Raw genomic sequence first — 12403 nt, 5'->3', positions numbered from 1 at the left:
ATAGGTAGTAAATGTGTTATTTTGAGCTCAGTCTTGTTAACTAGGGTGACCAGGCGTACAGTTTTACCCGAGCATGTCCTCTTTTTTAGACTTAAAAAATGTCCGGGCGGAATTTCACAAACGTCCGGGATTTTGTTTTTCTAGAGCTTACATAGAACTTCGAGAAGCGTTTCGTTCACAAACTAGTCCCGCCCTCCCCTACTCCGATTGGTTTGCTTGAGTGAGAAGGGGGAGTGGTGAAGTAGCCTAAAATCTTCTGATTGGACGGTCTGACTGTAGAGCTACCGTTATTGGTTGATGACCTTCTCTGTAAACATTTAATTGGTCAGTCTGCATGTCAGTAGTCCTTGTTTACGTCAGGCAAAGCTCATGTACCCACCCTCATCTCGAGCAGCTATGCCGAAACGTAAATGTAAGTTCTCGGATGAATTAAAAAAGAAATCCCCATGTTTTGTGTAGCAAATAAAGGTATAAAGGACCTAAAAGCACACATAGGTTCAGCTAAGCATACAACGAGAGGCGAGAGCTCATCACCCCACCGTCCTCTTTTTCTGCATCTCAGATCTGGTCACCCTAGTTAAACTGGTTAATGGTAGGATGCTGCCACCCTATGGGAAGAGCTTCTTGTTTTCCAGAAGAACGTTTTGGAAGATTTCAGAAAAGTAAAAATGACTAAATATTAGGATAGAATCACTATGCAAACTGCAAGTACATGAAATCCAACTGTGTGCTTTAAGTTCATTCGTCTCCCTGGCCTATGTTTAAATTGTACTTAATATTTTTTCCTTTGACTCCTCTTATAGTGTATGTGGGGTTTTCTGTGATAGTCAAATAATTGATTTTACGTAATCATTTTCGAACAATTTTATCATTAACCTTTATTTCCAAAAGAGGGCAACAATTCAGTTTTCCATTTAAGGAGTGATTGAAACCTTAGGCTGTCGTAGGAGACTACATTTCCCAGAAGGCACAGCACAGAAGGTACGTTGGCACAGCGTTTTGTCACGTGGTGATTCTCAAACTTTGTTCACCCAGAGTGCTTCAGTTCGGCGTTTAGAGGAGGCGAAGTGAGAGGTGAGTCTGGTGTTCCTCACTCTTTCGAAGTTAGTGTCTCTGTTCTCACGCGTTTTAAATATGCTAGTCGTTTCTTTATAGTTGATTGAGTGGCTGGGAGCAGGAAAAAAAACCGACTGAGACAGCGAGTGAACTAGACTTAGGATAACTAGTTCTCTCTCTCCTATTTGTTTGCGTTCAGCTGTATATTTTCTATAATCCTGGGTGTCTAAACTTTGGTCAAACCCAGTCTTTGCTGTCCTTGTACGGTACCGCTACATTCTCATAGCTCTGAGCACAAAGGTCATAGTCCGGGGTCTAAAGGTGTCGACAGCTGTATCTCTTGAAATACCACAGCCACGGGGACCTTTGAATGTTAATATAACGTTAATGATTAACAAACAAAGACCATGGTACCTTTTTGTGTAATTGATTTTAACTCATTTTTATTATGCTTCTTGTCAGAACACCTTTCTGACAGTTTTCTGAATGTATCTAGATCAATAGGAAACCCAGGTAGATAAATGCTGGTGGTTCTCGTGGTTACAGCTGCTTTATTCCACAGCAACACTTTGCACAGCATCGTCTAAAACCGTGTCGTGACTTGTTCTTAGCTGCCTCATTACTTTACCTCAGACCAAAGCCTAAGGCTAGTCCTAATCCAAATGAATATTATGTGGTTTGGTTTTTGACCAGAGGCTTGTATAGGAGCCTAAATCCGTTTTCAAGTGCAAGTATTTTTAGTTCAGTGAAATAACAACAGCAAAATAAAAGATAACGTGAGAACTTTTTGATAGTGAAGTTATTGGTTAAAAATAGCTGAAGCATTGAGGATCAGCAGTGGAGCTGGATACATCCAGGAACTGAAGAATGTTGGGTAATATCTTGTTCTGTTTTCTACGGAAATTCTTGAACGCAGCCGTGACGTCACTGGTGGACAACAGCTGAACAACGCCGCGGTAAAACACTGTTATGACAGTATCTAGCTAAATAACCAACATTATTCATGACAATAGCCTAGCAATAAGCTAAACTCAAATTTAGAGGTACCGTTATTCTTGTAAATGTGATCGAAGTCGAACTCGAATTCATCCGACACTATAAACCTCCGTAATGCAGCTACGTAGCCGAGTATAATCTGAGCCACCGAGTTTACCAAGTCAAGCTAACGTTAACTAACACCAACTAAATCAGGCGAAGTGTGTGTCCTTACCCTGTTTACCTCCATGTTACAGAGGCTCTTGAACACCTCTCGTTGGTGTCCTTACATGCCCATAGTGTTGGAAAAGCACCAGTGAAATGAGCTACAGATAACGGAGGGGATGGTCCTTTCCAAAGTGCCCGTTTAAAGTTGACAAATTTAGTCAATTTTCCGGATATTTTGGGATCTTTGGGCCATTTGTGCACAGATGTCCCACTGTACATTGAATTATTGCAGCCGAAAACAACAAACCTTTTCGTCATTTTGTATTAAATTAAGAGCGACTTCTAGAGTTGTTGTCCACCATCTACGTCACAGGCGAGACACCTACTAGAGTTTCCGAACACCGTTTGGGGGGGGGGGGGGGTCTTTTAAACCTTATTCCTTGAATTAGTCAGAAATAACATGTTTTCTGACTATCACTAAACACAAGTTAGGAACTCAAATTCCACTGTATTTATTTGTTTGACACTTTCATAGAGCTGGTGCTTAGCCTTTAACAGCAAGTAAAACAAATGTACTTTTAGAACATTCTGTAAATTACAAATCTATCCAAAGTCAGATTTTAATCTCGGTAGATGTTTGAAACCTTTGATTATGCCAGGAGATGTATGACTTATCTTGCTTACGTGGTGTTTGTTCAAGTGCAGGTTTGTGCAAGTTGCTACTGTGAAAAAGAAAGTCTCCTGTGAAACATGCTGACTTAATGTTTACTGTGCTGACTTCGCAGAAATGCGATGATAAAGGTGTCTGTAAATGTGGCGTCTGCCAAACTCACCTGTAATCTTTCCACAGATTCACAAGCTCCTGTACAGTTAACACTCATAATTACAAAGTACAGTGTACAAAGTACAAGCTTATAGTGGTGTCTCTGTGCTCTTCTAAATAATATACTGTCTAGGCCAACTAACTGCCACTGCACATGGGAGCATTTCGTGTCAGATGCCTATAAATCAATGAGTTTCCATCATGTGCTTGTGTTGGAAATGGAAAAGCTCAATATGCCCCAAGGTCAATGCAAATACTATAAAGATTGTGCACACAAATGAAAGGAAATTTGTAATTTTCAATATTTCCAGGCCAAAAACTATATTTACACAGTTTACCCAATAAGCATTCTTGCTAACTGTTTGTGGTCCTTGTGTTTAGACATGCTACCTACATACCAATGTGGATTCTTCAATACAGGGATGTTATGCAGTGTTGAAAAAGCCATTTGAGACCACTTAACATCTCAAAATAGATGTAACTGTGGGCCAGGTTGCACAGGGCTATCTTTAATATAAGCTTCAAAAACTTATCTACAAACGTATCGACAGCCCCATTTCCTGAAAAGTTTGGACATTTTATAAAATGCAATAAAAACCTGAATCTGTGATTTGTTAATTCTCTTGAGCCTTTTTTTTTAATGAACAAAATTACAAAGAAAAAAATTTCCAGTGAATAACTTGATTGTGTTTCGTAAACATAACATTTGATTCTTGCAACTGCATCTGTGATGTCATGTGGGTGCATCAGTACCTATACTGTAGAAACACAGTCTGCTGTCAGACTGACATCTTTTTCCAGGGGCTCCATGTCTATTTCAGCAGCACAATGCCAGGCCTTGTTCAGCATGAGTTACAACATAGTGACTTTGTAGACAGAGTGCATGTGCTTGACTGGGCTGTCTGCAGTTCAGATCTGTCTTCTGTTGAAAATGTATGGTGCATCATGAAAGGGAGAACCATACAATAGCAACCACAGACATTTGAGCAGCTTAAGTACAGTTTACAGCAAAAATGAGCAAAATTCCACTTGCAAACCTACAATAATTCATATCTTAACTTTAGTAGAGGTGTCCCAGTGGTAAATGCCTTTGTTTTCAGATATCAATTTCCAAATTAGTTTAATAAATTCTACATATGTATTATTAACTTGGTAATAAATCTATTTTAGTCTGTTCAATTTCAAGTGAAAGAACAAGGTAGAGTTCTGTTGTTACTGCATTTTTAGATCTGGAATTGGGTTTTGTTACTTAACACCAGACATGTCTTTAATGATCAACTACATTTCTATTTACTGTCACTAAAACTGCGTTTTTCCATTTGCGCAATATTGCACAATTACGCCACAATGATGCTTACCGTGTTTCCCCGAAAGTAAGACAGTGTCATACATTCTTTTTACCCCCAAAAGTCCCACTATGTCTTACTTTCGGGGTATGTCTTATATTGGTAAAAAATGTCGATTTTCGTTTTAACCATAAAATTAACATTTATTAACAACCTGAACAGTATGGTATTCACCATAAAACAGTTTTATAAAAGCAAGTGCCAAGAATATCTTGTTACAGCTGTATCATGACGGTATTTCCATGTATAACATGTAAAACAATGAAAAACGGTAGGAACGAACAGTTTAAATATGTTATACTGGAAGATGAAACAGATTTATTCCATGACAACCATGGCCATGCCAATCAGAGCGGCCACCAGCGGCTGCACATGAGGGCACTGAGGCTGGGTGTTGGACCACGGACAACATTACTGCTGCTCCCGCGGCCTCCACATCCCTCCGCTCGTTCCGCTCCAGATCCGTCCGCATCCCGCTCTAACCGTCCGCATCCCGCAGTTAATGCAGCAAAAGGTACCGGTACAATGGCTTATATTTTTCCAACGTACAGTTTACTATGTCTTACTTTCGGGGTACGTCTTACATTAGCCGACCCCCCTAAAACCCACACTGCGTCTTACTATCGGGGAAACACGGTAGAAATACTGACTCTAAAATGTTGATCAATACCTCCCTTTTCTATGGCCTTCCTCTCAAATTAATAAGCCGTCTCCAGTAAATCCAAATCTCTGCTGCTAGAGTTCTTACGTCTACCAAGTGCACTTCACATATTACACCTGGCCCCCAGCAGCTGCACTGGCTCCCTGTCATTTTTGGATAAGATATAAAATTCTTCTTCTAACCTTTAACGCTTTACATGGCTCCTTTTTATCTTTCTTTCTCCCTTATCGTCCCTCTCGCACACTTGAATCTACCAACACTGAACTTACTGTCCCTCATATCAGACACTCAACCATGGGTGGCAGATCCTTTAGTGCAGTTGCTCCTAGTCTTTGGAACATTTTGCCTCAATCTCTCCATCTCTGTTCATCACGGTCTTTCTTTAAATCTCTGCTTAAAACTTTCCTCTTATCTTCTGTTCATCCATATTAATTATTATTAATTTTCCCCCTCCCCTTAATGTTCTGTAAAGCATCCTTGGGTTTGTGAAAGGTGCTATATAAATTGAATGTATAATTATTATTATTTGCAAAAGATTGTTTAATATTAATATTTGCCTGAATCTTTGAAATAAGGCATCATATTCTTCCAAGCCTTAAAGTCTTGGTTAATATTTACAGCATTCTGTTGGTAAATGTCATTGTTTTCCTATAAATTATTAAACTTTAAAAAGAAAAGTATAAATATAGTCTGACTTAATAAGCTTTTTTGTATCTTCCAGGTATATGCAGATGGCCAAATGTGGAACTGAAACTGCCAAGTGAGCAGAATCCCTTTCAATAATGTACAGTACAAGCTTGCACTCCTGCTGCTCTGCAGATGATACAGATGATTACATTGTTGATTGAATGCCAGAGTGTATCCAGGAGGTTGTAAAGATGTACCAAATTGTCCCAGTCACTGTTGGCGATGTTGGCCTTAGTGCCATGCGCCATTACACGCCTCCAAAGAAGAAGCGAGTGGATCGACAGGGAAGGCGTATGATCGCAGCAAGCTTGATAGGTGCAGTGTTGGTCATCGCAGCTGTGGCGTCCTGGTGTTATTACTCTGCCTCATTAAGCAAGGCAGACTTACTGAAGACTGAACTGTTAGACCTCCGTAAAAATGGCTTTATCATCCACAACCAAGCTGGAGCTGTTGTGTTCCAAATGGCTTTTAGGTATGTATACTCTTTTTTTGTTGTTTTTTTATTTTTTTTTATTTTTTTTTTTTTTTGAATGCTATAACTGCGATGATAAGTGAGTTTTCTTTGCTAATAACTTCACAGTTCATAAGGTTTCTGTAGTTATTTAAATAAAACATTTTATAAGAACCGGAAACATGGATTTAATATTTCAAATTGAATACAAATCAGCAATACTGATTTAAGAAAATAACTTGGAAATGAAGGTGTGCATTTGTTTTATGTTCAGAATAGGCATTAAGTCTGGAAAAATGTTTTTTTTTTTCCTGCTTGCAACAAGAAATACATTTTGAGGAACAAAAACTGTCAGTATGTGATATTTCTGTGCAGCTAGTCATGACTACAAATATCACAGCTGTAAAACAGAGCTTAACAAAATAAATGCAATTCTACAATGAAATAAATGTTGGTTCTAGGTGTAACTTTAAGTCCAATGTGCTTGTTTTAGACTGTAAATTCTTTTTTCATTCTTTATTTTAGATCAGGCTCTCTTGATTTGGATTCCTGCTCACAGGAGGGCAGAAAACTCAGCTGCAGTCGATCCAGTGCAGGACAGCTTAATTTCTTCATTGAGACCGTGAAACCCAAGGATACAGTGATGTGTTATCGTGTGCGTTGGGAAGAACTTGAAGCTTACCGTGCTGTAGAACATGCCATGTCCTACAACAGTTCACACTGGTATGGTGGGGCAGAAACATGGTCTCAGCATTGGCCAATTGTTTTTGCTGGGAACCAAGAACCTAAGCCGTTTATCACAAGCGATATTTATTCGAATCCACAAGCATTTGGAGGAATCCTGGAGCGCTACTGGCTGTCTTCCAATGCAACAGCTATCAAAATCAATGACTCCGTCCCTTTCCATCTGGGTTGGGATGATAACAGCAAGACTCTGAGATTTCAGGCGAGGTACGACAACAGCCCTTACAAGCCAGATCTTGGACAGCCTCTCCGTGCTGAATTGAGCTACCGTGTCTGTGTTGGGTACGATGTCACTTCCATACATAAATACATGGTCCGTCGTTATTTTAACAAACCCAATAAAGTTCCATCTGAAGTTGTTTTCAGACAGCCCATTTGGTCCACCTGGGCCTTGCACAAGACAGCAGTGAATCAGGAGAAGCTGCTGAAGTATGCATCAGAGATAAAAAAACATGGCTTCAACTGGAGTCATCTAGAGTTAGATGATAGATATACGAGCAGCTATGGGGAGTTTGAGTTTGATCCAGAGAAGTTTCCAAATGCATCTGAGATGTTTCAGAAACTTAAGGATGATGGTTTCAAAGTGACCCTGTGGACACATCCTTTTGTAAACTACAACTCTACTAACTTTGGTATCGGAGTGGAGAGAGGGCTTTTTGTGCGAGAACCTAGTGGTGAGTTACCTGCTTTGATCCGCTGGTGGAATGGTATTGGAGGCATCTTGGATTACACCAATCCAGAAACTCGTGACTGGTATGCTTCACACCTTCGCACCATGAAGAACAAATATGGAATAGCTTCCTTTAAATTTGATGCTGGAGAGACTAGCTATTTACCTCAACAATTCAGCACCTTAATGCCCTTGCAGGATCCCAGCGTGTTCACCCGTCGCTATACTGAGATGGCTATACCCTTCAATGACCGTGCAGAACTGCGTTCAGGCTACCAATCTCAGAATATCTCCTGCTTCTTTCGGATTGTTGACCGGGATTCACTTTGGGGCTATGACCTGGGACTCAAATCTATCATCCCTACTGTGCTAACGGTAAGTATTCTCGGCTACCAGTTCGTTCTACCGGACATGATTGGAGGAAATGCTTACCCAAACCGTACTGAAGGTCACCAAGGACTGCCTGATCGGGAACTTTACATCCGCTGGCTGGAACTTTCAGCGTTTATGCCAGCTATGGAGTTCTCAATCCCTCCGTGGGTCTATGATGATGAGGTTGTTGAGATAGCCAAAAAGTTCACAGCAATTCATGAAACCCTGGTGGCTCCTCGAGTTCTTGAACTTGCCAGTGAAGTGTTGGACACCGGAGATCCTATCATCCGTCCTCTTTGGTGGATTGCTACAGAAGATGAAGCTGCCTACAAAATTGACTCCCAGTTTCTCATAGGGGATGACCTTATGGTAGCACCAGTGCTTGAGCCAGGCAAACAGGAGAGAGATATTTACCTCCCAGCTGGTAGATGGAGGAGCTACAAAGGTGAACATTTTGATAAAGGACCAATTTACCTTACTGACTACCCAGTAGATTTGGATGAAATTGCCTACTTTGTATGGTCAGGATGATAAGGGATTAAGACACCAGTGTTGTTTTTCCATTGCATGGTATCAACAATACTGGCTCTCCCGGAAATGTAGCTGGTAATGTTGCAAAACACGAGGGTCTCCAACACGCTTTGTAAACCACAACAAAAGCAATGTATCTTTAAGACTCGTTTACTCATCCTGTATTTGTGTGTTGTTGTTTTTTGAGACTGAACATGGTTATGTCCGTGCATATGTTAGACAATCCAAGAAACATATTAACCTCTTCAAAATATGACAGTGTAGTTTTACATGCTGCTGTTGTGAGTTGGGTAAAAACAAATATGATCTCTGCTGTAGGGCGGCACGGTGGTGCAGCAGATAGTGTCGCAGTCACACAGCTCCAGGGACCTGGAGGTTGTGGGTTCGATTGCTGCTCCGGGTGACTGTCTGTGAGGAGTTGGTGTGTTCTCCCCATGTCCGCGTGGGTTTCCTCCGGGTGCTCCGGTTTTCTACCACAGTCCAAAAACACACGTTGGTAGGTGGATTGGCGACTCAAAAAGTGTCCGTAGGAGGGAGGGAGGAAGTGAGGGAGTGAGTGAGTTTGTTTGTTTGTTTGTTGCCCTGTGAAGGACTGGCACCCCTCCAGGGTGTATTCCCGCCTTGCGCCCAATGATTCCAGGTAGGCTCTGGACCCACCGCGACCCTGAACTGGATAAGCGGTTACAGATAATGAATGAATGAATGAATGAATCTCTGTTGTAGCTTGGAGATTTTACAAACAGCTAGAAAGCAAAAAAGTCAAGTAGAGTAGGTGCCATGCAGTGGAAAAGTGCAACAAGAGCATTTAGCGGTTATCTTTGAGCAATAAGCTGTCGTGCACAATATTTTTCAAACCTATGTGCCTTGGGAGTATGTTTCTATATATGTTTTGTGCATGTAGATGACTTTGATACTCAGCATCTTTTTCAGTTAATAATGTATTTTCATATAGTGATTTCAAAAGTGTGTGTGTGTGTGTTGCCCTGTGAAGGACTGGTGCCCCCTCCAGGGTGTATTCACACCTTGCGCCCAATGATTCCAGGTAGGCTCTGGATCCACCGCGACCCTGAACTGGATAAGGGTTACAGATGAATGAATGAATTCATTAATTAATTTAAAAGTATCATGTGACATAACTTTTTACCTCTTAATTTTTATGGAGAGCCCACAGTGTGTGTTATTATGTATTGGTTTGGAAATGTATTTGGAAGTTGGGAGGTAAACAGTTAAAAAGAAGTGATATTTTGACCTGTTGGTTTGTAAGTAAATAAAATGCCAGCTATTGCTTTGTCTCCTCATTAAGAGAGTATGTGAATGTTGTAGTCTGACACTGAAATTTTGAAATATATTGCATTATTTGTTTAATGTATCTGTATTCAGATAAAAGCACAATAGAAAATATACATTAATTTATGGTGATATGTGCTGCCTATGCCATTTAGTATTTTTATGTTTTTTAAATCGTTCCTGCCTTTTCTAACTGAATCTGTGCCACAGGTTTTGGACAATGCCACTTTGCTCATAGTGCCATTTTCTTGGTATGTTTTGATAGTGCTACTATGAACATGATGTACATATCCAATACACTGGTCAGGGATTGTTTTCCAGTGTGTTTAAAAAAAAGTCTTGGTAAAATCTAACTTTATTGGAACAAGAGTTAGAAATATTAATTTAATAATAACAATTTATTTCAATTTTTATTAGAACTGTTAGATGTGTATTCCTGCTGATACTCAAATGGTTCTGAAGCTTGAAACAAAAAAAGGCCAGAAAAGGGAACTTCTCTGATTTAGTTTTGTTTGTTTGTTATAATTATTCTGAAATTGTGTGTTCATGAATTATTCAAATTTCACATTTAAATAAAAAAAGGAAGCCATGTATTTAATGTTTTATTTTTAAAATGTTTAAAAAAGTTGTTTCGTACTTTCAACAAACATCAGTTGGTTGTTATAAATAAAATGTAACAAAAATGTATTTTTGTTTTTTGAAATAACACATTTTAGTGAACCACTTTATGGCCTTTTTCTTGTTGTTTATGCACTATTTAAAAAATAAAATAAAGTAAAAACATAAACCTCGCAATTATACATTTAAAAAAATCATTGCACTTAACCTTTCACAAAATCCTGTGCTTGTCTGTTATTGCAGTGTCCTGGTCCTGGAGGCACCATGCCCTACACATTTTAGTGGTTTCCCTGCTTTACCACACCCACTGCAACTCTGAAAGGACTTCTTTATTAACAGGCAGGTGTGTTGGGAGAAGGGAAAGCAATAAATGTGCAGGGCAAAGTGCCAGGACTAGGGCTGAGAAACACCGACATATTGCATGAAGCTGCTTAAATTCATATCAGTGCCAAATGGAAGCAATCATATAGAACTAGGTGTGAGTACTGATTATTGGCTTGAGACACCAGTAAACCTGAGTCCTGATCTGTTTCAATGCAAGAGAGTGAATACTGTGAGGAATACACCAACCAGGAAAGCCTGAAACAAAGAGTGGATAAATCTATTTAGTGCCATGTTTATGACATTCTACCATACTTTATGGCATGTGTAAAAATGCCTAGCAGACCAATGATCTCAATTATATTTTGTTCCGATGTTTGCATGGCTCAAACAGGCACATTGTGGTTCAATTACAGACCATTAGGGTAGGTGACATTTGATGGCATAAGCATAGAGAAGTATATGTATATGCCAATTTTAATGGCTTATGCCACTGCTGGACTGAGAATAGTTCAACTAAAAATATCCAGCCAGCGGTAGGATGGCCACCCAAACCGTATAGCAAAAGACGAGCTACTGTCTCATACTGTACATCTACAAGTTGGATCAATGAGGAGTTCTCTAACAGCGTGGACAGCAGTACTGTTGTGTCTGATCCGCTCGTACCAACACAGCACACTAACCACCACCACCTCAGTGTCACTGCAGCGCTGAGAATGATCCACCAACCGAGTCATACCGACTGTGGTGGTCCTGAACACTGAACAGCATGGTGAAATATGAAGGTCAGTCTGTAATGATAGATTTTCAAAATACTCTGTTGTCACTGGAGCTTAGAGAATGGGCAGTGACTGTAGAAAGTTAGACGACTTATTGATAGGGTGACCAGACGTCCTCTTTTACCTGGACATGTCCTCTTTTTTAGACTTAAAAAAAAATTCCGGGTGGAATTTCACAAACGTCCAGGATTTTGTTTTTCTAGAGCTTACATAGAATTTCGAGAAGCGTTTCGTTCACAAACTATTCCCGCCCTCCCCTACTCCGATTGGTTCGCGTGAGTGAGAAGGGGGCGTGGTGAAGTAGCCTAAAATCTTCTGATTGGACGGTCTGACTGTAGAGCTACCGTTATTGGTCGTTAACTTTCTCTATAAACATTTAATTGGTCAGTCTGCACGTCAGTAGTCCTTGTTTACGTCAGACAAAGCTCATGTACCTACCCTCATCTCGAGCAGCTATGCCGAAACGTAAATGTAAGTTCTCGGATGAATTAAAAAAGAAATCCCCATGTTTTGTGTAGCAAATAAAGGTGTAAAGGACCTAAAAGCACACATAGGTTCAGCTAAGCATACAACGGCAGCGAGGGGCGTGACCTCATCACCCCCCCCCCCTTATTGATGTAGCATATATCCTATTACAGCAGCTCAGTCTTTTATTTTGAAAAACTGAGTGGGCGGTTTGACTAGTGGCGGCGGTTTCCAAAGAGATGCAGCGGCTACACACACACACACACACACATATACATATATAACCGTCAAACCCTCCTTCACGCTCAGGACCTACTGCTATTCATCATTTCACCCCGGTAAATATGACTTACAGTCAAGCGATGCCATTTTAATTGTGACTGGTCTGTTTCCTTTTGTTCGTAACATAAAAATTAGCTGTTTTTTTTACAATTTAAAAAACAGTATTC

The 12403-nt window shown here is 40.1% G+C and overlaps 2 protein-coding genes across 5 annotated transcripts in view; both read left to right on the top strand.

Moving 5' to 3' along the window:
• Window positions 1-1011: 1011 nt before the first annotated feature.
• On the top strand, window positions 1012-10402 carry LOC136677636 (myogenesis-regulating glycosidase-like). Its single transcript, XM_066655213.1, has 3 exons — window positions 1012-1074; window positions 5751-6188; window positions 6693-10402. Exons 2-3 carry the CDS (start codon window positions 5878-5880, stop codon window positions 8482-8484), a joined length of 2103 nt encoding a protein of 700 aa, XP_066511310.1. The 5' UTR covers window positions 1012-1074; window positions 5751-5877; the 3' UTR covers window positions 8485-10402.
• A 1776-nt stretch (window positions 10403-12178) lies between these two features.
• Window positions 12179-12403, top strand: part of LOC136679235 (protein lava lamp-like) — an 81453-nt gene continuing 81228 nt past the window's right edge. For all 4 annotated transcript variants that reach the window (XM_066657651.1, XM_066657650.1, XM_066657652.1 and 1 more), the window contains exon 1: window positions 12179-12292. The gene's annotated coding sequence lies outside the window, so the exon portion shown is untranslated. The remainder of the gene's footprint in view (window positions 12293-12403) is intronic.

Source organism: Hoplias malabaricus, chromosome Y (genome assembly GCF_029633855.1).
Source record: "Hoplias malabaricus isolate fHopMal1 chromosome Y, fHopMal1.hap1, whole genome shotgun sequence".
NCBI classification, from domain to species: Eukaryota; Metazoa; Chordata; class Actinopteri; order Characiformes; family Erythrinidae; genus Hoplias; species Hoplias malabaricus.
This window is presented reverse-complemented; position numbering and strand designations above follow the sequence as displayed.

Bases quoted from the DNA above. Each gene is read 5' to 3' on its own strand.
- LOC136677636 (XM_066655213.1), top strand. From the start codon at position 5,878: ATGCCAGAGTGTATCCAGGAGGTTGTAAAGATGTACCAAATTGTCCCA. The intron at 6,189-6,692 runs GTATGTATACTC...TCTTTATTTTAG, and splicing joins GTGTTCCAAATGGCTTTTAG to ATCAGGCTCTCTTGATTTGG.